At 44.4% G+C, this 27,011-nt stretch overlaps 1 protein-coding gene across 2 annotated transcripts; it reads right to left on the minus strand.

The window, feature by feature from the left end:
- lats2 (large tumor suppressor kinase 2) lies at window positions 1-26,486 on the minus strand. Of its 2 annotated transcripts, XM_041951170.1 has the most exons (10): window positions 26,327-26,486; window positions 23,452-23,506; window positions 19,658-20,385; window positions 8,569-8,701; window positions 6,331-7,922; window positions 4,860-5,087; window positions 4,338-4,692; window positions 3,688-3,870; window positions 2,800-2,906; window positions 1-1,028 (listed from the first exon to the last, which is right to left on the minus strand). In XM_041951170.1, the coding sequence occupies exons 3-10, from the start codon at window positions 20,021-20,023 to the stop codon at window positions 471-473; spliced, it is 3,522 nt and encodes a 1,173-aa protein (XP_041807104.1). In that variant the 5' UTR covers window positions 20,024-20,385; window positions 23,452-23,506; window positions 26,327-26,486; the 3' UTR covers window positions 1-470. The 2 variants fall into 2 exon arrangements, with proteins under 2 accessions (XP_041807104.1, XP_041807103.1); XM_041951169.1 differs by lacking the exon at window positions 23,452-23,506.
- Window positions 26,487-27,011: the final 525 nt, after the last annotated feature.

Consider the following 27,011-nt stretch of genomic DNA (forward strand, 5'->3'; position numbering starts at 1 on the left):
TTCGATCAACGAGTAAACTGGTTCCACTCTTCACATTGCAGTGTCCAATGTTGGAGTGTAAAGCAGCTCAGGTAGAACAGGGAGCAGCTGATCACCGTGGAGGTGTTTCAGTCGTCCGTAAGACCAAGGGTGGAAGGAATGGGACAAGAAACCTCTGGAGCAACCAGAAGCAGTCCTCGAATTAGAAATCTCGTCTGTCATCTAGACATCCTTACATTCCAAAGAATATCAGCCATCTCCTTTCAACTTGTACAGTTTCTGAGTCTTGCTCCTCTAACTGCACATGCTTCACCCTTGATGCAGTCAGTCACAAACAGAATGTTGGTTCTTGGTCCCGGATCAGGGGAGTTCTACACACAGACACACACAGAAGAAGAGCAGTGGCAGGTGGGAGGGTCGTGAGCTGAATAATGAGCATTAGTCGGCAGTAACAGACACGCGCCGCTCAGGAAGCCTGTCAGTCTGCAGCTCTAAACGTACACCGGCTCGCATCCCTCCCCCTGCTCTCCCTCCTCCTCTTCATCCTCCTCTTCCTCCTCCTCCTCTTCTTGCTCGTCCTCCTCTTCTGGACCCATGCAGGTGGCTCCGGTGATGCTTGGCGTCACCTCGCTTGCTTCAAGCGGCTTAGGGTAGCGGAAGGGGCAGCCGTTGTCGTCGAAGAATCTGCGGAAGGTGAACTCGTAGAAAGCGTGCTCCGGGTGCTTCCCGTGCGGGGAGCAGAGCATGTCCAGGGCCCGGGTGCTGTCCCCGCTGTCGCTCCACGCCCCGGGGCCGCCCTCCTCCTCCACGGGATCAAAGTTGGACGTGTCCATGGGGTGGGCGATCTTGGGCCGGTAGGGGGCTGGTTGCTGCCGCAGATTGCTGGAGAAGTCCATCTGGGTGAAGAAGGGGTGAGCTTTGATCTCTCCGGCTCCATTGGCACCCAGACGATCCTCTGCAGAGCAGCAGAGGCGGCCGATGATGTCGACGGCCTCTGGGCTCAGTTTGACCTGGGCAGGCACCTGCAGGGTGCTCTCCCAGTTAATGACCTGCAGAGGGGAGACACACAATATGTGAGGTGAGCACAGCTCCTGTAATGTCAGACGCAGACATTAAACTTAAATAATCAGTTTGTTGGATTCATGAGTTGTTCATTCTTGAGCTTAGAAACAGTGGTTGACTAATATTGTACAATTTCAGCACTAGGTTCACTCAGCAGGAGCTTTTGATTATATCCCATAATGATCCACAGATGGATTTAACCCAGTTGTCATAAAAATGCAAATTTTTGAATTTCCATTTTTTTCTGAGGACTTTTATTTTCAAATTTTTTTCCCTGGTGACTTTCCCTGCTGAGGACAGCAACTCAAGGAACGCTACTGAGTGAACCTTGTGCTCTTGTTGGTTCTGCCTCTTTGTATTTGGCTTGTTTAGGGTTACATTATTCCAAAAACAGCTTGTGATTCCAAAACTGATCTGTATGGCTGGATGCCACAACGGGTAGAGGGACTGTTCTTTTTTTTTTTAACACTTCGGCTGAACTGACCCTTTAACAAAGGGAGTAGCTCATTTATTGGATGTAGTTGTGGCAGCTTTTGACAGGCGTTTGTATGTATAATGTCTACACTGATGCATTCACCCACTCTGTTGTCCATACAAGTCCAAGAAGTCCAGCAGTCTTCGTTCTTCGTGGCTATCTCTGTGGTGGCTGGTCTATAGAGGGCGCATGTGCTGCTCCATACCAGCCACAGAGCTTAATTCAGTCAGCAAACTTCATAAATGAATAGGTTTTTACATTTGAAGCATGTTACTACTTCAGGATTATACAGTGTGAATTTCACCAGTCTCTATTTTGTGTTCTGTTTCCTGGTGCCATTCCAGTCATGCAATCACCAGCTTCCCCATGTATAACATTTGTGATATTAATATCACAGGACATACTGTGGTAGATTTAGCTCTTGTAGTAGTGTAGTATGGTGGACCCATAGGACACATCTATCATTACCACAATATTAGCCATTGACAGCTCTACTGGTCCAATCCAGCAGGTGGCAACAACATGACAAAATAGATGTGATCAACAGCAAGACGTAGGCTAATTGTATACTTGCTGTAATTAATTTTTTTGCTAACAACGAATTCCTAGGCTGCACACATGCACACATGTGTGGAAATGACAGCTAATGCCAAGAAAATAATTGGTAATGAATGAAGCAGTGGGTCTTTAAGTATTAAACAGATGAGAAGAATATAAAAAAAAAACAGAAATGAATCTTCATTCAGCATTTATGATGAATTTAAACATTTAAATCTAAAAAAAAAAGGTTTGTTTTGTTTTCCAAAGGATCTTTCTGTGTGGTGAGCAAGGAGAAATAGCCAAGGTGAGCTCTTGGACAGAGGGCTTGCCTTTCTCATTCAATTGTTGAGTAAATGTGGCAGTCTTCTAGAGTTGGAGTAAAAGCTCAGTGCATCATGCAGACACTGAGGCCTGTAGCCCCACCCAGGCAAATAAGGACCAGCCGCCACTGCTATCGGTACATGAACTGCATCAGACTCCCATTTTTATTTGTTTCTCTGCTGATACTTGGTGCTAGTTGATTAAAATGGCCTTGATCTCACCTGGCCAAACAAGCTGAACAAAGATGATGTTCAGTGCTCTAAAGATGATGTCTGAAGTCCCATTCATACCTGGGAGCTGTCCAGAAAGAGGTGGGATGGCAGACAGAATGTGGCTCTGTCTAACTGACCTGGCCTGCTGCGACCGAACTGATTTCATTTGCTTTCATTTAAAAGCTGGGGATGTTTTTCTTCTTCACTGACCTTGATCTGAGTCTCGGTGGGTGTGGGGGCCAGAAAGGGCGGCTGTCCCACCAGCATCTCAAACAAGATCACTCCCACGCTCCACCAGTCACACAGCTGGGTGTAACCTGCACACAACACACAAATATCAGATTCATCTGGAAGTGCTCTCACAATCCAGTATCAAGTATTCATACAAACACATTTATTGTGTTGGCTCCTAACTTTAGTACAGTGAAATGAAACCATAACTCTGAGGGTGGCTCAGGGTGTTCACACTGATGCAGGATCAACAGTGTGGAACTTGTAGGCCTTTTTTTACACAGTTCCACAGTTTTTAAACAGAAAAACAAAAACATGGCTACGGTTTCTTCTGTGTTCATCCATAATACACTCAAATTAAAGGCCAACAGCAGCATCTGAACATTATAGTTAGTGTTTCATTTTACATTCACTAGGCTGAGTACAAAGCCAACATAACGAAAAATGTGGCAGTGTCCATATATCTTTGTACATGCAAAACAAAAATGAACCTCTCTGAGTATTTGAGTGTGATTCTTTTATGTTCAGGGTAAGAGTAAATTGAACAAAATGCCTTTGACAAAAGGACACTTTTTGTCACAATTTGAAATAGCAGGTAAAAGCGATTTTAACCTCAGTTGCTTGACTCTGACATTTAAATTTCAAATGAAAGCAACTCAGCCACAATTAACTACTCATACACAGGGTCTGGTAGTATGAAGTGGCAAATGCAAAGATAAAAACAAATTCATATTCAGTTAATGTTACCTGTCTCAACAGGTGCTAACATTCTGGTATGAGCTCTGCACAATGCAGCAGTGTCTAAACTCTTATTTCTGGATGGTTAAAATAAAAGGCTGTGGCAATTATCCATTGTATCTCACCCACCTTTACGCAGTAGCACTTCTGGTGCGATGTAGTTAGGCGTTCCCACCAGCGAATGAGCCAGGCAGCGCTGATGCTGCCGGTTAGCGCGCTGCTCCAGTGTCATCAGCCGGTCGCCACAGCGACAGTTGGACACATCGTCCCAGAAGTCGCTGGGTTCCATGCTGTCCTGTCTGACGTGGCTCCCTGAAGACAGAAGACAGGCAACAATGATGTTAAATTCACAGTGACACACTGCCTGGGTTAGCTGGATGGGAAAGGTAACACTTCTGAGGTGCTCTTGAGCAAATACTTAAAGGCCAGCTGGACTTGGTAGCTGCCAAGTCTGAATGTGTCTGAAAATGTTTGCCTCGACATGTTTTTTGAGTTTAGGATACAAGAAAATAAATGAGATATATATGAACTCTGATTGTCCATTTGAAACCATTACGAGTAAGATGTAGTGCCCAGTGAATATCACTTTCACTTGTGCACTGGATTACACGGTGTATTGTTACATGATACATACAGGCTGCATTTTTACAAAATCCACTGAATCCTCAGAATGTCTTTGAAACTGTGTTAAACTAAGTGTCTATGTGCATGTTTACGTTAGGATATTTTGGTCATGTAGCACGAGTACAACACTGAACCAGCACCACAAAGTATCTCACCTTTCTGGTAGTACTTGGAGTTGTGTGTCCAGCGGAAGCCCGTGCACAGGCCGAAGTCCGTCAGCTTGATGTGTCCGTCCAGGTCAATGAGGATGTTGTCGGGCTTGATGTCGCGGTGGATGAAGCCCATCTTGTGGACGCTCTCGATGGCCAGTGTCAGCTCTGCCACGTAGAAGCGTGCCAGAGGTTCTGGGAAGACGCCCATTCGGATGAGCAGGCTCATCATGTCTCCTCCGGGGATGTAGTCCATGACGAAGTAGAGGCTGTCACGGTCCTGAAAGGAGTAGTAGAGACGCACGACCCACTCGTTGTCTGCCTCCGCCAGGATGTCACGCTCTGCTTTTACATGGGCCACCTGCACCAAAGACAGTGCTCGTTTGAACTGGTTTGAATAACAATGTCATCATCAGATTAAATAATATCGACAAGGGCACAAACTGGCTGTGTCTCCTTCGCAACTGGTACAAATGCACAGGCCTAAACTTGAGACTTATTAAAACAGTAATACTATTATAAAATCACCTGGTTGCGGTTGAGGACATCTTTCTTGCGCAGTGTTTTCATGGCATAAAGTGCACCAGTGTCCACCTTGCGGGTAAGACACACTTCACCAAAGGCGCCTATGCCCAATGTCTTGATTTTGACAAACATGGACTTGTCCATTTTGGCACGGCGTAGCCTGTTGTAGTTGGACTCTTTCTGGTTCAGCATCTTCCTCATCTGTTCTTGCTCTGCTTCCGAAAGGCCAGCCTGGACAGAGGAACAGGGGTTGAAGAAAGATGGTGAGGAGAATAAACGATGACTCCACATCCCTTTCAATAGCAGTCTCAGAAACAACTTCAATAAGTTTATTTTTCAGTCATGATTATCAATGACCTACAAATGCAGCATGAGCCAAACCCAGCGCCCTGACCTTTGCTGTCAAATTGAGCTAATTCTGTTACCTCACTGTGTGGGCCTAGCTGTGGTATTTTTTCTCATCTAAAAACGTCTTTCAAATCACTTTAAAGTAGGTCAAAAGGCCAGAGGCCAAAGTCATGACTCAGGACAAGCTCATGCAAACACAGTGTGAACTCACTGACTCCTCATTCCAGGACAAAGGTCTTGTTGTCTAAAACTAAGTCCTGAGGGAGAATTCTTTGGATGACAACTTTTTTGCCATCAATTTTCCGTACAACTCATTATCATTCTCATCTCATATACAGACAAAAGACTAGTGGTTTTTCAGATTCTAGGCCATTAACGACAAAGAGCTTTCACATTACTCCTGTCCATTTTCTAAAGCATGTCGGTAAGCTTCTTTATTGGTCTTCAGCTGAAGACATTTTCTTTCAATGCAATATGAACATTTCAGAGACCCAAAGCTTTGAGGCAGGATCATCTCCACAGAAACCATTTTGCTGCTATTATTCTTTTGTTCACATTTATTTAGTTAATGCAGTCCAGGATGTCTGAGAACTGATGGATGTCTGCTCTGCTAAAGCACCACAAAATAATGCGACTTCGGCTGTTTCTATCAAAATGAAAAATGTTGCTGCTTCCAAAATAGTCAGTACTAACATACTCCATGTTAACATAAATACATAAATAAACATGCCATGTTTTCCATGTTAATGGACCTTAAGCATGTTGTACGTTTTGTTTTTTTTACTGGAAAATGATCTGCAACAATGTCATGTGTACACGACGTTTAGTCAAGTCACGTTTAGGCTAAAACATGAAAAACCACTGGTTTGCTGAAGATGCTTTGCAGTGAAGTCAAATGTTTAAATGAGGTTATTCAAAAAGCTCCATAGAATGTCCACAGTGACACAAATTACAGGATAAGGAAAGCATAGTATAGCATCATCACATGCAGCATTGCTGGAGTGGGCTCAAGCTCCCCATCAGCTTAACCATGAGGCCATCTTGTTGCGTTCTGTCTGTTATTAAGATGATTCAGCAACTCACTGGAGTTTAAAAGATGGAGCAGTTTGGTAAAGGGCTGTCTTACCTTGGACATCTCTTGTTCCAGTTGAAGCCTGCGGTTCAGTTTCTGCTGGTAGGTCTTCATCACATTCTCTATGTGCTGCTCCATGTAGAACTTGAAAGCGAAAGGTGAGTAGGTCTTGATGCGCGACTCTCTCTTCTCCTCATCCCGTCCATTCTTCCTCACTGGAACAGGTGACGTCTGGATCTGCTTCTTGTCTTTCACGTTTTTTTCTCCCTTGCCCATCTTTGTCTTCTCTTTCACCTGCTGGTTCTCCTCTGGCTTTCCGCTCCCTCCGCTGCCACCATGTGTGCTTCTGGCAGCAGTGTTGCTGAGGTCCTGAGCTCCACACATGGCTCCGGCTCCTTCCAGGGCCCCTGGCTCACCAGTTGCACCAGACATGAGCAGGCTTTTGGGGTAAGGTGGTGGTGGGCAGCGTGGCTCCTGGGCAGGCTCAAGAGAGTAGGGTTCCTCTGCCATGTAGGCCAGAGGCTCACCTGCATCCTGGGCCTGAGCAGTCATCCAGCTGGGGTGACACGGCCCCACAGCCGTCTTGGGCTCTGGCCTCATCACACGAATACTCTTGACCGGCTGCTGGATGGGTGGGGATGTTACAGCCGTGATGGTGTTTGGAGTGCCCAAGGAGGGGTCCTGTTTGCCAGCTGTGGGGGGTGCAGTCATCGTTGGCCGGACACCATTGGGTCCTGCGGAGCGACTGTTGAAGGAGTTGGTTCTGCTGGGGACACGCACCTCGCCCCTAAAGGGGCCCTGGGGTTGGGGTTGCCTTGCTGGAGGGGCCCCTTCAGGACCTGGGGGCCCTGCCCAGTGGTGCTCATACAGGTCCAGGTTGAGGCTGGCCCTGGATGGTGTCATCAAGCCCTGGGGCATATCGGAGAAGTCGGGGCCCATGGCTGCCACCCCACCTGGGGAACGGGACATCATGTGAACCTGGTGGGAGGTGGGGCTGGCCTGCCGCGGGTGGGAATGAGGGGGCAGGTACAGGTTAGCAGGGTACCCTCCCCCTCCTCCTCCTGGACCATTCTGGCCCATGGCCCCTTTCCCCTGAATGTTGACGTAGTTGTCTGGGGGTGCCATGGGGGGTGGTGCCATTTTGTTCTGGAAGGAGGCGGTCCTCTTGACTCCATAGCCTGTAGGCTCCATCATGTGTGGCCTGGCATGACCATAGTCATAGTGGGGGCCTGGGACAGGGCCCCCTGGTGGCTGAGGCTGGAGCTGCAGAGGCTGGCCAGGGACATTGTAGCTCATCATGGGCCCGTGCTGCTCCATACCGCCAGGGTAGCCCTTTTGCTGGGCCCCTGGAGGGTACATGGTATTGGCTGGGTTGCTCTGGGTGGCCATCACTGCTGGATAGGTGCCCATACTGGGAGGTCGACCCATTGGGTTTCCCATGGCAGGGCCCTGTGCTGCACCAGATGGGGGCATCATGTAGTTAATTACGGGGGGAGCGCCCATGTAGGGTCTGGCCATTTCACCCTCAGGGCCATATCCAGCTGATCCCTCATACATAGCCCCCATCTGGTGGTACGGAGGCATGGCCTCACCTGAAGCCTCTAATGCAGGTCGGTGGTCCATTGAGGTTGGCATGCCAGTTTTCCCTGAAAGGACAACAAGATTACTCAATGTATCAAGCAATTCTAGCAATTTGATCTGATCTTTGAACTGATCTACTAGATCTATGAGTCCATACAGTAAATGCAACCCTGATTCCAAAAAAAAGTTAGGAGACGCTGTTAAACACAAATAAAAAGAGAATGCAGTCATTTACAAACTGTGTTTATCGACAACAGGTTTGCAAAGAGTTCCTGAGTCCATGTAGTAACATCCTTTATCCAATCATGTGCTCACACAATGTTGAACCTCGCTCCGTCCTTGCTTGTGAATGACTGAGCCTTTCCAGGATGCTCCTTTCATACCCAATCATGAGACTATCACCTGTTATCAACCTGTTTACCTGTGGAACCTTTTGTTGCTCCTGTCCCAACTTGTTTGAAACATGTTGCTGCATTAAATTCAGAATAAGCAGATATTTACAAAAATCAATGAATTTGATGAGGTCGAACATTAAATATATTCTCTTTGTACTGTTTTCAATCGAGCATATGTCAAACAGGATTAGCAAATGATTTGTTTTGTTTATGTTTTACACAGCGTCCCAACTTTTTGGAATCACAGTTGTATATGTAGTGAAGAGAAATAAATCCACTGGCCAAAGTCAACTTATTGAGGTTGCACAGTATGTACCTGGTGAAGTCTGCTTGATGACACGGACGATGAGTTCATTGCGAGGGTCAAGGTAACCCATTTTGCTGATGTACTCTAAGGCCGCTTCGATGTTCCTACTTCCTGTCTGCTTCAGTGCCCGCACTGCCATTTCCTGTGAAGCACACACAAAAACAAAGAATTTTTCATATTAAAACAACAAGCCAATGTTTTGAAATGCTCAATATTCTGTAAACAAAATTATTGTTCAAAAACCTTGCCTAAATAAATAGCCTGAAAATGTTAAAATTGTAAATGAATTCAGGAAATCTTTAAGGAGAAGTTAAACAACACTACAAGTGAGGACAGACACTGTGCCTGCTTTTCATACTAACAAACACAGAAAAACACAAGGAAACTAAATTTAAGCCTTAAAAGACAATGCTGCAGGTATCTGCAATACACAAATAAACACAGGCAGATAATCTGCCTTGAAGGTGTCCAGACACCAAATATAAAAAACACACACATTGGCACAGTCGGTGCTCAAGCACCTGCATCCTCTCTTCTTGGGGTTACATACCAGAGACTTCCTGTGACCGTCAAAGCAAAAAATATACACCACATACACAAAATACACCACCAAAATGAGGTCAAATGGCTATTGGACATTGGAATAATATTTTTATAATAAAATTTTTATTTTGTTGGTTACACAATACGTGAAGAAAGACAAACAAGTGAAACCTAACAAACTGACACGGTTAAAGTGGGGGGAAACCATGAGTGAACTGATCCTTCGTCAGCATTCAAAGAAAACTCTCAGCCAAGACAATTATCATACCACCGCGTGATCACTTGTAATGGGCGCAATCATTTCATGTGAATGATTCAGTAGTTGCAGGTTAGCAGCAGGGTGTGGTCCTGTGTGTACCTCTGTGGCACTAGCAGACAAGCTTCCCTGGGAATGACCAGAGAGAGAGAGAGCTCCCTTTAATGGTCTATATTGGTGCTTCTACCAGTTTTAGCATGTTTAACTCTAACTGGACATCACTAAGCACCATTTCCAAAGAATTCTGTAGTATTCTACAAGCATTCTTCCTTTCTATCTCTGGATTTGTTCATTTCAGTAGGATTTCAGAATCGACGGATTGATAGTCTATCATGTCACGTCCCAGTTAATGTTAGCAAATTGTGTTAATGAAATTGAAAGCATAGACTGATATATGCTATGTTAAACCAAACACAGAAGACAAGCAACAGCACATGGATATAGTGAAAGAGATCAGGGGAATCTGGAAACAAACTGCTTTAAAGAGATTGTTTGGCAGGCATCAATGGTGCATCACCCACATTATGAATGTCTAGCTGATATAGTTTGCACAAGATACTAAAAACACTTATTTGGAATTTCTCTTTAACACCTGTGCATCAAATTCATAGCATTTTCTTATTCTTTATGCAAAATGCCATTTCATTGAATTATCGGTCATCTGACTTGTCCCCCTCTTCAATCATACATGGGGAGCTCATCCCTGGCTCAAACAGGTGGGCAGCTGCAAAAGCCCAGAGGTATGTAGGTCACCAATGTGAAAAATGTCGGTTAACCACCTTGGCAGTTTCTCCTCATCGGCTGCCACATAATTTATGATTGAGACACAGCAGCAAAAATGTGAAGGAGGAAACATGCAGAGAATTCCTGTCGTTGAATTCATGGCCTTTTATTAAACAATGCCAATCATTCCTTTGGTGTTTGTGTTAATGTAAAGCAGGAGATCTTAAAAGCTTTTCAGCTCAAGATTAGAATGAACTCTTAAGATCAAGATTCAAATGAATAATGAGCTGAAAAGACCCTCCACACACACACACAAACACATATACTTAAATTGCGGCAAGACAAGTAACCAATTGTGGGTTTCATTTATACTTAATGTTGGGATTTGCGTACATCGAGACAATAAAAAAGGGAAACAAAAGCTGACAGTTTCAGACTCAAGTCACAACAAAGCGTCTGCAACATTGTTAAAGTATGTCACAAGGAATAGGTCATCTTAGTGAAACAGCACAGACTTGAATCTACTATGTAAAATCCTCTCTAACAATAGCTTTTACTTAAAAGCGCCATGAGAACTGCGTCTGTATAGTTGGGTGGTAGATGTATACATTGAGGTGATCTGACCCAATCTGCAAATCAAAATTCCTTTAGCTGGTGTGGTGGGGGAACAAGAAGCTGAACAACTGCTTTGATGAACTTCCTGTTTTCTTCACAATAGTAAACATGTAAACAAACAGGACTGCAGTGTGTAAGATAAACAAAAAAATGCCTTTCCCCCTCCAACCGAGCGACCCACACCACACGTACAGGAGGAAATCCCCTCGAATGGCATATGAGCTCACTGCATAGACATTTCAACTCAGACCCCTGGCCGGCCACTGACGCAGCTGGCATTTTGCTGCCCCCGCTGGCCACACACAGTAACAGCAGCCGCAGATGACAGTCTGCTACTGCTGTTTAAATCCTTTAAAAAAACATTAAATCCTTGTTTTACTCATTAAATGACATTACAACAATGCTAAACTACTAGTGAGGGGGCTTTAAACGTAAAAGCTATAGTCATGCGTATTTACTACTATATTTCATCATAATTTGTTATCCTATTTCATTTTATTTTCTAAGCATTTAGCTGACTCCTTGAATAACTTCACCGAATAGCAATAGTACAACAGTCAATAACTGAATACTGAGTATATCTGAAGCATATCGTAGTAGTTTTACACCATAAATATGACATAGATGGGTCTCTTCCACTATTATAACATATGCATTATCACATAGGGACTGCTGCAATGGCCCTCTACTGAGACTACTCTTGCCAGATCTCTTACGAGAACCTGGAGATCTGAGCATTTTTTTCCTACACTTAAATCTTTACAATGGCTTCAAGACCATTTGAGAAGATCTGAAAGTGCTGCTGATGTCTGATGATCTTCAATGTGCAGCACCTTTAGCTGCTTTCAGATCAAATTAAACACTCTTTCACCCGTCTTTCATATATTTTCTCTGGTGCACTTTTTTCCATTAGTACACATATGTCAAACTGATTCCATAAAGGGCCGTGTGGCTGCAGGTTTTTGTTCCAACCAAGGAGGAGCACACCAAGCCAACCAATCAACATCAAGAAATCACTTAGTTATCAGCTGAAGACTGAGAGCAGCTGATGAATTGATTCCGGCCCTTTATGGAATCAGTTTGACATACCTGCATTAGTACATTTGGAGCAACTTACTGCTGGACTGTCACTGCAGTGCAAACTGTTTACGCTCATTGACAGCTTAGGAGGTACACCCAAAAAATCCTCCCTTTATCAAGGCTGTAGTCTTTGTTTTTGTTGAATCTGTTTCAGAGAGCTGTTGATTGTAGCGTAGTTGCAGTTGAATTGTACTGTGTTTCACTCACTGTTTCTATTATTCTGAATTGGGCTTGTGTTTGATACATTCTACCTGCTTGGCCTTCTATGCAATATTAGCTCATGTCATTGAGACAACGAGCTTCAAAGCAATTACTACAAGAGTACAAGAACGTGTAAGAACAGCTGAGGAGAGACGTTGAATGCCCGTGCAGCCATTTTGTGCCCCTTCTGCCTGCGGTTTCTCAGACACACTGGCCAGCTTTACTTGTTGCCAAAAAACTAAATCAAACATAAATGGTTTAAAAGCACAGCCGCGCAGCAACTGTGGGCACAGTCAGCTCTCAAAGCCAGGAAATGCCAAGGACACACACTTTCTATGCCTTCTGTCCTGTGCATGTGTGTGTGTGTGTGCCTGTTGTCGATCACAGCGCGTCTCTGTCGTACATATAAATACACTACTGCATGCAGACGCCTGCTTTTGTTCACTTCCATTGCATCCGCATGCTCATACACACATACAGTACAGAGCTATGTCTTTAAGCCTAAGACTGACCACACACACGCACGGACGGACACACACGCACACACAAACCACTGTTTATACTTTGTTTCCTGTGTGTACGTGTATGTGTGTGTCAGTTACATTCCTGTGTAGCCAGTAGAGAGTGCTGGCTGCCAGAGCCTCCCAGTAATGTCACATTATGTCCTTCTCTCGCTCAGCCTTTCTACCTCGTTTCCTCTCCTCCTGCTGCAGCACGACCATGTTGTACACTGTTTACAATGTGTAAAGTATACTAATGAAGAATTAATGTAGCATTTTTGGCTTTTCTGCCTTAATAAATTGTACAGTATAGAACTGAGAGGAACAGAGGAGCCAGGCTCTAACCAGGTCAGCGTCTACAGGCAGGGTCATGCAAAAAAAAACTAGTATGAACAGGGTAGAAGTGTTTAAGCTGTTCTGAATGACTGCACTCAAAGGTCAAAGGTGAGGTGAAAAGCCGGCCGTCATAGAGAGGGGCAAAGCCACAACAAATGTTCAAATGGGAATAATGGGCACACTTTTAGACAGTCTCTCTTTGAAGGCATTCACAGCGCTTCACTTAGCTGTACACACAAAAAGAAATTGTGTATGGAATGAAAAGGGCCGGGGTTAGGGTGTGTGGGTCTGTGTGAAGTAGTTGTGCATATCTGATGGCTGGTTTTGGAAAGTTTCAGAACCGTCAGACGCAGCCTCCCCAGTTCAGACTTCACGTAGAATTAATGTAAGAGAACATAAGACAATTAATGAAGTCAAAGCTATTTTTAAGTTTATGATAAGAGAAAAAATACTGGACACATATTTGACATCTAACATGACATAAATGGACAGTTAGCACAGGGACACTGGACTGCCACTTGGAAAAGGTATCTTTCAATTCACCGTGTCTAAAAGCTACTCCTTCAGTTGCCTTCTTCAATGTGGAAAGGCTCAATGCGAAGTAGACGACGTAGCAGAAATATCAGTGCACTTCACTCCCCTGTGCTGAACACTGAAAATGTGAAATCGCAGAATTAAAGGTCAGTCTGATTGATAATGGCGAGGACAAAGTGTTCCTTCTCTGCTGTCTTCATGTCTTTGCCTCCACATTTTATTTTCTGTGTTACAGAATCGTAAACCAGTATTTGCAACAAGTATAAAATATTTGTTTTAAGCTTTGAAGCTGATATTTAACAGTCCTGAGGCAGTGAATTAAATCAAACCTGAACCACATCAACACCACAGTAATACTCTCTGATTTTTGTCTCTCAGATCATTTGTCTCTGTGTGTGTGTGTGTGTGTGTGTGTGTGTGTGTGTGTGTGTGTGTGTGTGCACGCACTGGGTGGAGGCGGGCCTGGTGACCCCGGCTGTCATGGCGACAGATGTTCCTCGCTCACATTCCTCAGCCCAGGAAGCAGGAATTCAAGCTATTTGCATTCTGGATAGTCTTTCTTCTATCTCTGCCTCTCTCTCTCTGTCGAAAATACCCAGGCCACATTTGTATCCTTGTCATAATGGTTGCGGGCCGCAAGCCGCCGAGTTATCCCAAACGCATAATCACCAGCCTACAAACTCTACACACACACACACACACACACAAACTGCTCTGATAGACTGACATGACGAGCATGAACACAGGCTGAGTGACTCACACACACACACACACTCTTTTTCTTTGCACTAGGGCCACAGTCAAGAGTGTTTTTTGATATCCGTTGTCTCTTTGACCCAGTTCTGAAACACATTCTAGCATGGGACCCTGCAAATCAAAGCCATATGGAGGACGTTCAGCAGCAGAGTCCAGATGGATGGACATGCCAAGAGGGACGTCCATGCATGATTTCCACACAGACGGCCATATAACATGTGATGCCGCCCTCCCTCCTCTTCCTCATCCATGGCAGTAAAGCTCAAAACGCTCCTCTGCAGACAAAATAAGGGTACTGCAATGCTTGAGCGAGGTTACGCCTTACTTACAAATTATTACAGTGTGAGCCGAGAAAAGCCACGTCCTCTACCCCAACATACAAACCATAAACACTAACACATACACGGCTTCCAAGTCACGTCCTGTTGGCCTCATCGTTACATAAACACTGCAGTGTTTGCTTGCTCACACGATGAAGGCTTTAATATGCTTAGCGTGCACCGGATTCCTGCCTGGCCGCAGTTTGTCCTGCATATACAGTAGAAAGCCTGTGACGACGGCTGGGAAGTTATGGGAAGGAAAACGCTGAGCGAACCCCTCCTTCTCCTCATTTCCTTTCTTTCCCTGTCATCTCGACGCGTGGCATGCCACCCTCACCCCCCACCCTCGCTCCCCCTCCAAAACATTTCCTCCTTTAAAAAAAAAAAAAAAAAGATTATGTAACAAGTCACATTGCTCTGTAATTTGCAGCTGGAGAGGATGGGAGAGACGAATAGGAGGAGGAAGACAAGGCTGGCTGATAACAGCTGAGATGCCTCCAGAAGAGGTGAAGGAGAGATTAGGTGAGGGGTCTTCAAGGAAAAAGCAGCTGATCTACAGCAGCCATGATGCCTCTGGAATATGATTGAAAAAGAAAAAATAGAGGCCCACAGCTTGGAGTCCATCACAGCTGGAGCTGAAAGACCTCCAAGGGCAAAGGTACCAACGGGTTATCAAAGAAACACACACAAACACTCGTACAAGTGTGTGTGCAGCTGATGAGAAAAAGGCCAAGAGGTGTTAAAGAGACACACAGGAGTCTCTATTCAACCTGTAGAATTAGCATCAGCGGTGGTTGAGAGAGAGCTCTCTGACTGGCTGTTCAGAAACCTAAATCAGTGATTTCACCCATTCAAGACTACTTCACCTCCACCTGGCCCCTTCTTCTTCCACAACATCAGAGGAAAGTAAAGAACACATCTGACCAGACACATTCACAAATATTATTAAAGCAGTGTAATAGGGAGCAAGTTTGTTTTGCTTGCTTTCAGTGATGTTGTTTGGAGTAGAACTGCAGACTACTGACTTGCTCTTCCTCTCATGCATCCATAGACCATGTGTGCACTGTGAACGCAGTGGTCAGTTGGCCATTAGACGCAGAATTCTCAAGTTCAACTTTTGAGAAATGGCATTAGGCTGTGGAGCAGCTGATCAAGTGTTTTTCTTTTTACTTTTTGTACCACCCACACAAAGGCCATGCCCCTCAGGATACTAGTCTACATATACAGTATATATGTGTTGTATTAGTACATTATTTCAAGATTCATTAAGTGAGTTTTATTTGCAGCCAGAGGGACGAGACACTGATTTTTCTAATCCAACTGATTACGCTGCAGTTTTGTTGCTATTGAACAGAGAGACAGGGGGACAAAGACTCTGCAGTAGGGATTCTGACAGACGAGAGACAGGGGGGAAGGAGAGGCGACATGTTGGGTGGTGACTGTCTGTAGCAGAAGGAACTGTTCCACCCTGCTGCCATTGAATGTTCACTTCCTGTTTGTATTGACTGGGCCCGCACTGCTCTGGGCCATTTACAATGGTGGCAGCAATGGAGGTCAACTAGCGGAGGAAATGGCTGCCATTGTAGCCTAGAAGATTTCCACAGTTTCTTCTTTTATCCTCGACAGGTGTTTGAAATGCACTGGAGGAGCATCAGCATCCAAAATGACCTTCCACACTCTCCTGACATACCCAGAGCCATTTTTCTTGTTCAATTATTTTATACTGCATTTTCAGAGCCAAAAACAGAAACAAAAACACACCTGATGTGTGAGAAGAGGAACAGACAGCAGATTCAGATTGGAGGCGGCAATACAACAGTTTGCAATGTTGAATATTGATGGCTGTGAGACACCGTCTGTGCGAGTAAATGTAGGTTTATGTGAAAATGAAATACAGCACCTCATAAGTTAAGCCACTTGAAAACATTTCCTGATAAAACATGAACCTCAGTAAACTTTAATGACTTCAGAATCAGTAAAAGATATTTGTTCTTTTTTCTTTTGATCTTTCCATTTTAAGATCAAAAATCAAATATAGACATCAAGACACCAACTTACAACTTGCTAACATATTCAGTTTTGCTGTCAGGTATGTTTTGCATGTTTAAGTAATCAAGACAGAAATCTTGTTTTCCTCTGAGCTCCTAAAATCAGGGACCTGTTTGATACAGTGACATTTCCATCTAGCTGATCACTCTGATCATCAATGACAATGTTTAACTGAATGTTTCCCACAGTGGAACTAACCATAACTTCATTTTCATATCTATTCCTGATTGACTCAATTCCTACAAGCACCAAATCACTTAACGGTGGTGGAAGAAATATTCATTTACTTACTATTTACTGACATAAAAGTAGCAGCACAATGGTGTAAAAATACTCCATCAGAGTCATTCATTCAGAAGCTTACTGAAGTAAAAGTATGGAGCCATTACCAGCAAAATGTATTTGAAATAAGTAAAAGTACTTATCCTGAAGAAGAAGGCCCCTGTGACTGATATATTACGACATTATTATATCATTAAACTGATCGGTGTATAGGCAGAACTGTGTTGTTTTAGGCGGTCAGGTTTAAGCTAGTTTTAACTGCTCTGTACACCTACAGTCTGATGGTTTAGTCCAGTGGACTCTCTGAAGGGTCGGGCCTATTCAAAGTATCTCTATAAAACCCTGGTTCAGAAAAAGTTGTGACGCTATGTAAGACATAAATAAAACAGAATGTATTGATCTGCTAATCCTTTTTGAAATCTACTCAATTAAAAACAGCACAAAGACAATATATTTACTGTCTGACCTCATCAGCTTCATTGATGGTTGTAAATATCTGCTGATTCTGAATTTGATGCAGCAACAAAAACACCTGTTTGGATCATTCCACAGGTAAACAGGTTGATTGGTAACAGGTGATAGGAGATAGATTTTAAACAGCCTCCAAACTGGTCCAAGTTGTAAATGTGAGGAGTCATGAGATGATTAATGGGAGTGGAAAAAAAAAGTTCTGCTTCACAAATTTTTATTCATTTTGTGTATTGTGTATTGTGTATTTTTTTGTGAAATATTGGATCATTTGAACTCTTTTGGCCTCAAACACGTATTTAAATGAAACCATCTGACGACTGTAGAGGGGAAATGTCTCTTTGGTGGAACTGCTAAGAACTCTGAAACGTGACAAGGGGGCCCAGCCACTGCTTTAATCTTTAACAATGCTCCATATTTTACAAGCCTATCACATGTTTCTTATGGGAAATCTTAATCTGAATTGTAACAACTATATATTGCCTAATTTAGCTGAGGGAAAAGTGAAATATGTCCCACTGAAATGTAGTTGAGTAGTAGTATGAAGACCATCAAATAGAAACACTCCAGTGAAGTACAATACACCAAAATTGTATTTAAATACAGATCTCCATTTTCAGATCATCAGATTTTGAATCGTAGTTGCAAATCAAAACCAGCACACACCGTGACTACATTACAGCCATCACGCTCGGGAAGCTGAAACCTGACTGCCGGCCTGCTGTAGTGTTAATGAGCAAACACTCAATCAGTCCTGCAGCCTGCTTTTCTCTAAGGGACTACCGACCACCTTAAGACTAAAGTATGACAAAACTGTCACAGGACAGTTACGCAGATAATCCAGACATGTAAGACGGTGAAACAAGACGCAGAGCAAAGGCGCTGCTGCCAGCAAACACAGGTCAGGGCTGTGATAGGTTGAAATCGATTTGGCTCGGCCCCTCAGCTTCTCCCTGCAGGGGCAGCCTCACAACCTCCCTGGAGCGGGGAGGATTTCTTCGTAGCTCTGAGCATAGGCTGGAGCTGAGCATTCTTCACATGCCGAGCTCCATCACAGGGCCTGTCCTCCAGCCCTTTAACCATTGGTGTACTAAAACTAAACTGGGCCGAGTGCATTTTGCGGTGAAATCATGTGATTAGATTCCCTAATTTGATTTCTCATCCCTGCCTCATTCACTTCATTTAGTGACATTTCCAAGAACATGTCATGAACTTTATCACTCCCCTCAACAGTCCCCAAAGAGAAGACGGTGAATGACAGGAGTGAGAAGAGAATACTTTAAGGGCATGCAGTAATGAGTGCACAGTTAGTGTGACAGTGGCACTGAGGAGAAAAAATGCACACTTCCTCATTCATCTTCAGTGAATCCTCTCCCAGGACACATCTCTGTGTTGTGTCACAGCATTTAATAAGCTTTCAAACTGGACTTCCTGGTTCCTATTTCAGCTTCCAATAGTACATTGTACTGTAGCAAGAAACCAACAACAAACAACTCTAACTGACTAAGCTGTAAATACAGAGGAGTTTGAGATATAATGCAGTTTGATGTCAACTCTCCTGGGAAGTGAAGTGACCTCTGATTAACAGCATTCACGTGACGCCTTTACACAGTGATTTCTGAGGCCCCATTTCCCATGGAAACACTCTCCCTCCTCACTCTTCTCCAGTGACGTTCGATGGCGCTCTCGCATTCCTCAAGCGGGATGGAGGGAAGGAACGCCAAAAGGCCCGGCTGGGAAACCCACCTGATATTTCAACATTTCAACGCGCAGGCCAACGTTACATAACCACAGCACCATACACTTGGCAGGGAAGACTTGTATTGTATTGCATCTGAGAGTGTGTGGCACTGTTGACTGCTTTCATTAAGAATTCCTGACTGAAGGAGGCAGAGCCGCCTCCAGCATCTGAGTGAAGTGGCTTTTTAAAGCAACAGAGCCGAGACACACACAATACTAACATATGAGTTAATACACACCACAGCTCTGTCTCTCTACTCAGGGGGTGTAGAAATACATTGTGCCAAATACACTGCAGTACATAAATGAGGCCATAGCATAATGACAATGAGAAGTAGTAACTTGATCTAATGTGTTGTGATTCCTAGATGTTACTAATGTTTGTTTGAATGGATGGCGCACTTAAATGTCATCCATTAGCACTGCCAGATGTCTCAATTGCTTCCTGGAAATCTTAAAAGTGTTTATAGATCCAGTTTGGATGAAGATTTTGTGGTTAATCCAGTTAAAAATTCTGGTAATATTAGCATAGAGCCGTCTGGCCCACTGATGAATACAACTACATGTCAAAGGGATGGTTAGCTTGATGTCGACAGTCTAAGAAAAGTGCACGTTCTCATTCCCAGGATGGCACCACACATTCCTACAGGAAACCATCAAGACACAAACCCATAGACAGATACACGCATGCTCACCTGGTCGCAGCCAGCGTTGACCAGCTCCTGAAGCATCTGCCGGTTGACCTCCCCAGCGCCCGCAGGGTGTCCTGAACCGGAGGATGGGCCCGACTCATTGGCAAAGGGCATGAGGGACTTGCGGATTTCTCGCAAGGCATTCTGGTAGTTGTTGAACTTCTGCGGGGGTCGGAGCTGCTGCTGTCGGCTGGCTGTGTCTTTCCCGCTCTTGCAGTCGGCCCCTCGGCCACCCTCTGTCCGGGAGGTGCCCCCGTGCAGGGCTTGGCTCACCAGTTTGGCCGGCTGCTTCAGACCCTCCTTGATCTCCTGAAGCCTCTGGCGCGTGTTGCCCACGTACGGTGCAGCTGGGAAAGTCTTGGGCCTCATGGCCTCAGTGCCCAGGGCAGGCACCTACTCTAAAAGGGAAACACACGCACACACACACACACTGACACTCCCCTGCACCCTCCAAAAGATTCCTTTCCTGGCTGACCTAAATAGATAAGGAGTCTCCAGGAGCAAAGATTGGAGGCACAGATTTGGGAGTCGTCCTCTATGTCCCTTAATTGTTTGTGTCTCTCTTTGTGTTTTCGAGTCCTGCTGATGCTGGTGGGCTGGATGAAGGTGAAGTGTGGTACTACAGGCATTCCATGGTGTGGTTTTCAAGGCTCAGGTTCCAGCTTATTCCAGGAAACGCAGCCAGTCACGAGGGCACCGCGCAGCCAAACCATGATGCTGCCAATCTTCGCCTGTGGAGGAAGGGATGGAGTTAGAGCATGGAGACTGTGGTCATGCATAGTGTTCATGCTTTTCTTATTTTCTAAATTTAAAGCAAGCACTGGGCAGTTTATATCAAGCACAGGAAGGTTGCACTTTTAATTAACTGTATGTAGAAGTGAACCAGAACTGTCGGTGGCTCAGAGTGGACATCGTAACAGGTTGAAAGAGACACGAATGGTCCCAGACATTCTGCTGTAATGGAAGGTAAGGGCCGGGGAATTTTAAACATGTTGTACTGCTTTTAACACATACTGGTTCATAATACCAGTACATTGTAGAAAGGTATAGAATAAGATGGATGAGATGGTTTAAAGATCATGTTAACATCATATAAAGATGAGATTTTCAGTTTCATTTTCATCCCAGTAACCTGATACAGCAGCATTTGATGAGCTGAAAGAATGTACAAACACATGGGTTTATACAGTGTTTCTGTGGCATCACACCAGAGTTAGATGACATGATCAGCTGTTATCATGTCAAAAATTTCAAAAACCAAATAACTTGATTTTCAGTAACACTTATAGAATGTGACAAGCATCACGTGGGACCAGTTTGAGACTAGTATAACCTGGAAGATCCATTAATCTGCTTAAGCACTATCGGTGCATACCTAATGCATAATTCAGGAATGCTAGGGGGTCATAACACGTCACCTGCCCCCTCCGCAACCCATCAATGCATAGCTGCAGTTGTGAAAGTCAGCCCCCGTCGTTGCATACTTCTGCTACGTGGTCATTGGTAAACACCCCTGCGAGAGCACAGAGCTCCAGCGTGGGGTCACCACAAGTCACTGGCCCTCCCTGCCTCGGCCTCTCTGCCTGTGATGCTCCCCTGTGATCAGACATTTAACACCATTTGACAGCCATGTCTGGAGAAACATACTCCACATTGTACCACAACAGCATTACTCCTCCAGGGCAGATGGGATGACGTGTGGAATAAACGCACATGTTCTTGTAAGGAGCCTCATATGATGTGAAACACTCACACATTGGCTGACACAATGACATGTGAAGTGTCAGGGAGGTTTTTGCTGCATTAAATAGAGTGGATGAGAGGACAGAGAACAATGATATTAAGGATAATAAACACAACATTTGCATCAAATGCTGACGGGCTGTTGCACAAGTTGTATTTGGTTAGAATTGTGAATCCAAAGCTGCTGATAACCAACATTCAGAATCTCAAACCTTTACCATTATCACACTTTAAAAAATGACAATGATTCGGAGTTCTCCACAGGAGTTTACTCTGCCTGGATGGGAAAGACGTACACTGTCCTGGCACTGTGAAACTCCCCGATGACATGAGTCCCTTAGGGGTCACTAGCAGATGACCTGGTGCTTAGGCACAGCCTTGCTTGGATCTGATGATAGGGCTTGATGAAAAATGAAGACCGAGGCGCTACAATTTCATTAATATCAATATCAATATCAATAATACCAAAAACATCAACCTGCTGGTGGCGCTACAGGGGATGTCAGGCGACCACCACAGTCAAAGTGAAATTTGTTTGAATGTCTGAGCTGGACCGACGGAGCCACATGCACGGCTAAAAAGGGAGAAACGGAGATTATGTATTTGTAGTTAATGAGACTGAATGCAAGTGTCAAAACCAAACCTGGAAGACCATCCCAGATAAAAGGGGGGGAAGATTTCATATCTGCATTCACTTTTTACCATTTATTGGTTTGCTTATGTTCCATGTAGATGATTTCTTTATTTCTGTCCTTCTTTACATCTAATTGAAGTCTCACTTTTCTAGCCAAGTAAGACCCTGAAACCGACAGGCAGCTTGGTATCCTGTCCAACCGAGCAGCTCACAAGCTTCAAATATCTTCCTCAGCCAGAGAAGATTTCCGTTTGGTGGGCAGGTAAAGTCTGGTCTCCAGATACCAATCTGGTTTGTTCCCTACGTGGAAGAACTGCCAGACACATTCACATTCTGGCAGGTTTCAACATGGCCGTGGTTTTCAAAACTTGTCTGCCATTCCAACCATTCTGTTAAGCAATCAACCTTTAATTGATCTGGTTGTATTTCAAAGCGTCTGACAGGCAGGTGGATTAGTGAAAGAAATTCACCCGATTACTTGAGCGACAATTATCCTGACACAAGAAAATAATGAATGAGTTCAAGGCGTTTCCTCCACCAAATCAGTTATTTTCATTATGAAGACACCTTTCACACTTCTACCATGCCCCTGTACCACAGGCATGAAGACTAGCTGTGTTCAGCCATCTATAAAATGTACTTATGGCTATGCTTGTTTCACCTGTGACAGCTGAAGCAGGGCAGGAAACACAGATGATACCATCAAAAGAAAATGTTCAAATGGTAAAAAGAATTTGAGCATTTCATGTGATTTTGCAGACATTTACCAAGTTGTTAAATTCTGTATATAGATATCAAAATATGTTCTTATTAGGATTGTGATAATGATCGCTACCATATTGCCCAGAGCTAGGTACTCTGCGGCAGATGCAGAGCAGAACTGGGATCATGGCACTCTCACCAAAGCTGCCAAACATAAGAAGCTGTTGAACTGCACCCCCACCCACCTCCTCCCTGGCAGACTACATCCCCTTGGGCCATTTCTGAGAAGGACACAGAACTCACTGTTTGGACAGATAAAACTTTGTGTAGACAAAAACATGTTTTTTTTTATATTGGTGGGTGGTGGGGTAGGGCGGGGCCAAGTGGGCCAAGCTGCATACATGTTGCCCCATCTCTGGGATCTCTTGCCTCCATTCCTGTGATGCTTTCGGCGCCACGTCCGACCAAGGAGCATTCCATTCCACAAGTAACTACAAGCAAACTCATACCGCCGTTGAATCATGGGGCAGTCTATGCTCAGCAAAATAAAGCAAAAAACAAGAATTATGGATGATCTCTGTCTGGAAATTGGAGTCTGGAGGCTTTAGGAGGCTGCTGGGCCAGGCCCAAAGGTAAAAACATTTACCAGAAAAGACATTGCAAACCACTCACACACACAGCTACAAGCACATAGAGCACTTCCACACTAAACCCTCACCTTCACATCAGGACGTACTGAAGCCTTACCGCTACTGAACTGGAACACATTCAACCTGGAATGGGCAGAAATGTTCAGTTTCACAAAAATATTCAAACTTCATGCCGAAAAAACTGTGGATTGTCATTTAGTCTGACACTCAAAAAAACCTGCTAAAAATAATACCACTCTTTTCCTAAAACTGTGATGTTTTCAAATAAAGCACACCATGAAAATATCACAACAATCACTTCAAAAACTCCATGAAACACAGAAACAAGTGAAATAATCTTGTCTTCAACCACTCAACTGAAAGCCAATGTCAGTCACTTTAACATGCAGTTCCTCTAACCACCACTAGACACTGACTCCAAGAAAACTCCAGCTGCACTGAAGGGAAATAAAAACCTTTTTCCTTGGAGATGTTTGGCTTTAGCTGAAAGAATCACTTCTCCTGGTGACTATCTTCTTGGTAAGGTCTTATATAGAGAATTTTAATGCCTAAAGGAGATGCAAGGTTTGAGTGATCCGTTCATGAACAGGTCTCTAGGCCCATCCCACTGTGCTGTGCCGGTCACTAACTCAGTTCAGACCTCCTCCCCTTTGCCAAAATATACTATGGTTTTTTATTTGTTTTTTTTCAAGTTACCAATTTTGACTGTTCTGACATTATGTCAGGGATGAAATAGGAAGAAATATACTCTGAGATCTTGGTCGGCATCAATATTCAACACAGAAAATGTGGTAACATTTACATTTACAGATCCCAGCTCAAATCTGCTCCTTCCCGACTGCAGCCAAACTTTATCAGTGTTGCCCAGATAACATCTGACTTGTTTGATAGATCTGATGTAGTGACTCTGCTATATTTGGGAAATGATGGAGGAGGGGGGAAAGAACAGAACGTCCTACATGGCAACTGTGAAGTTGGTGTAAACTACAGGTTTGACAGACAGCTGGGATGAGGGAAAAGCGAGTGGACTGCCTCAGCTAACAGATCTTACAAGACATATCTTTTGTGCACAAAGGGAACACTCGCTGCAGCTGACAGAGAGAGAGAGAGAGAGAGAGAGAGAGAGAGAGAGAGAGAGAGAGAGAGAGAGAGAGAGAGAGAGAGAGAGAGAGAGAGAGGGGTCTGTCTGTGACAAACAGAAAGCTCAAGTGGTGCAACACCCCCTGGAAATATGATTTTAATGATCATTTATTTTGTAGTGTTCCCCAGTGTAAAAACCGACACTTCTCTTTATGCATGAGTGCATTTTGATACAGGCAGAATGGTAGAGACCCTGTAATTTGAGCCCAGTTTAACAGAAAGGAAGCAAATCCAACAGCATTCATAACATCCCTTAAAAACCCTCAAAATGGTGTTCACTGATCTCCAGAAACACACACGCACATCAGATTCACCCCAGGCTTTGGCACAGAGCCAGAGTTAACATCGAGCTGGACCCGGTGGCTGTCTCATTCCAAATATCACCACGCTTTTTTGCCATTTTGCCACCCAGTTTGCTTGTGTCTTTTCCTGGTTACCTGCTGGTGTACAATAAAAAACACACAGCGCAGCTTAAATGGCCACAGCCAACATCAGCCAGCATCTGTCTGTAGTCCGGTGGTGGTTCCCCGCTGCAGTCATCCCTGTGGTTCCCCTGACAGATGCCTCACCGCTGCCTGACAATGAAATCCAGCTGTGGCCTGATACCTGACAACACACTGTCGCAGCACAGAAACCAAAGTATAATGGGCCTAATTGTTTAAAAATGTGACCTCCGCCTTCGGAAACACGCTGACAGGAACATAAAGCGTCTCAATAAACTTTGGTGTTGTGATTTGGTTTGCGTAACTCCGGCCTGCTGCTCAGCATTCAGAGGAGTCAGCTGGCACTGAGGGGTCCACGTCCCTGCTGTCAGGTGAGTTCCTAACAAATCAAACACCTGAACTGACAAGACCGAAAAACTGCTGGCAATTACATGTAGTGAAAGTGTGTCAAACAGAATGAGAGACGGCGTGTTTGAGCGCAGCGGCAGCACACCTGAATGAAACACATGGCTGCATCAGTGCCAGACTGTGCAGCCCTTTAGACTTGGAATTGGAGTGAAAATAGCTCATTTAAAAAATAAATCTGCATACATGCTGAGCATTATTCGCACTTTTCCCCCGCATTTCCCCCCAGTTATCCAAAGGGACTCACACACTGTTCTCCCATTGAGTTATCTGTGAAAAATCAAAATGACACAATAATTCCAGAGTCAGACATTGATGCTTGCTTTTACCCACATGTCTCAAATGTATAGTTATTATAGAGCTGTGCATATGGTGTTGCTCTAGAAACTCCACTAAAACACTGAAATGAGTGCAGGGTGTTGTGATAGACAACATCTTAGCAGCAGATCTATAGCTGGGTGGCTCCTGAAGCCCCTCTATTATAAACTCAGTGGCCCCCGACATGGAATTTTGGCCCCTTCTGCAGCAAAAACTTGGCAGTTTCTGCAACTGCAGTTACTGACTGTATAACTGTATAAAAGAGAGCATTCTGTTGAATTTCCACATTTGTGCCAAAGCTTTGAACCCGTTAGAAAATGCTCTGTGTCGTTTCCAGTGTTCGTCTGGAGCCCCTGGACATGAAAGCGCTCGGAAACCCCTGTTCCAGCGTCCTGTGGCCTCCCTACTGTAACGTCTCCCAGGCTGGGGCTGGGGGCTGAGGACCAACACCAGAACATTCCTCTGCACACGCACCGGAGCTCGTCCTCTTGTTCAAAGAGAGAGGAAAGGATCATTCCCTCCGCTACAACCCTCACTTTAATCAACACACTCGTGACGGAACTTTTTCCTCAGCAACAAGCCGTGGAAATAAATCACACCACCACTCCCCTCCCCAAAAAAGTAAGTCTCAACTTACCATGTGATAGAAGTCGCAAGAATAACTAAGATTGGAGAGTATATCCCGTCAGACGACAACTTTTAAAGTCCCTTTCTCGGTTACTGAGCGCGTAGATAGGGCCGAGGAGCTCAGTGAAGACGGAGGAACTGGGTAAATATGATGAAATGTGCCTCCATTTTCTCCCCAGACTCCAGGCAGAATCAGAAATGCAGCACAAAGTTGGACACTCGCTGCATTGTTAACATTCCACAGGTCACGTGAGGGACCGACGCACGTCAGCACGGACCCGAAGATCGTCTATTGAGACCATGCTCCACTCTGTGCTAGCAAGCGTTAGCATTAACGTCTGATTGCGCGTCTTATAGTCCACCACGAGAATACCCAATGCCACCATTTTTTTTCAACACTGATCAAAATATAAAAAAAAATCAGTGTATTTGTTCAAGTTTGTTGACAGGCATGGCTCTAAAAGTGAATTTAAATATTTGCAACATGCTAAAACATGTAGCCTAGTAATGTGTGATTGCTATTTCACCCATCATGAAAATGTTAAACTGGATGATTAGCAAAAGGGTCGCTAAAATATTTCCATTTGCATCTGAAGGGGGAAAAAAGGGTACTGAATAAAATAAGGAAAGCTCTTAATGGCTAGTATAATCTATGAAGACTACAAGCGATTTGCATTGCCAGCCTGAGACATATT

Source organism: Chelmon rostratus, chromosome 13 (assembly GCF_017976325.1).
Source record: "Chelmon rostratus isolate fCheRos1 chromosome 13, fCheRos1.pri, whole genome shotgun sequence".
Lineage (NCBI taxonomy): Eukaryota > Metazoa > Chordata > Actinopteri > Chaetodontiformes > Chaetodontidae > Chelmon > Chelmon rostratus.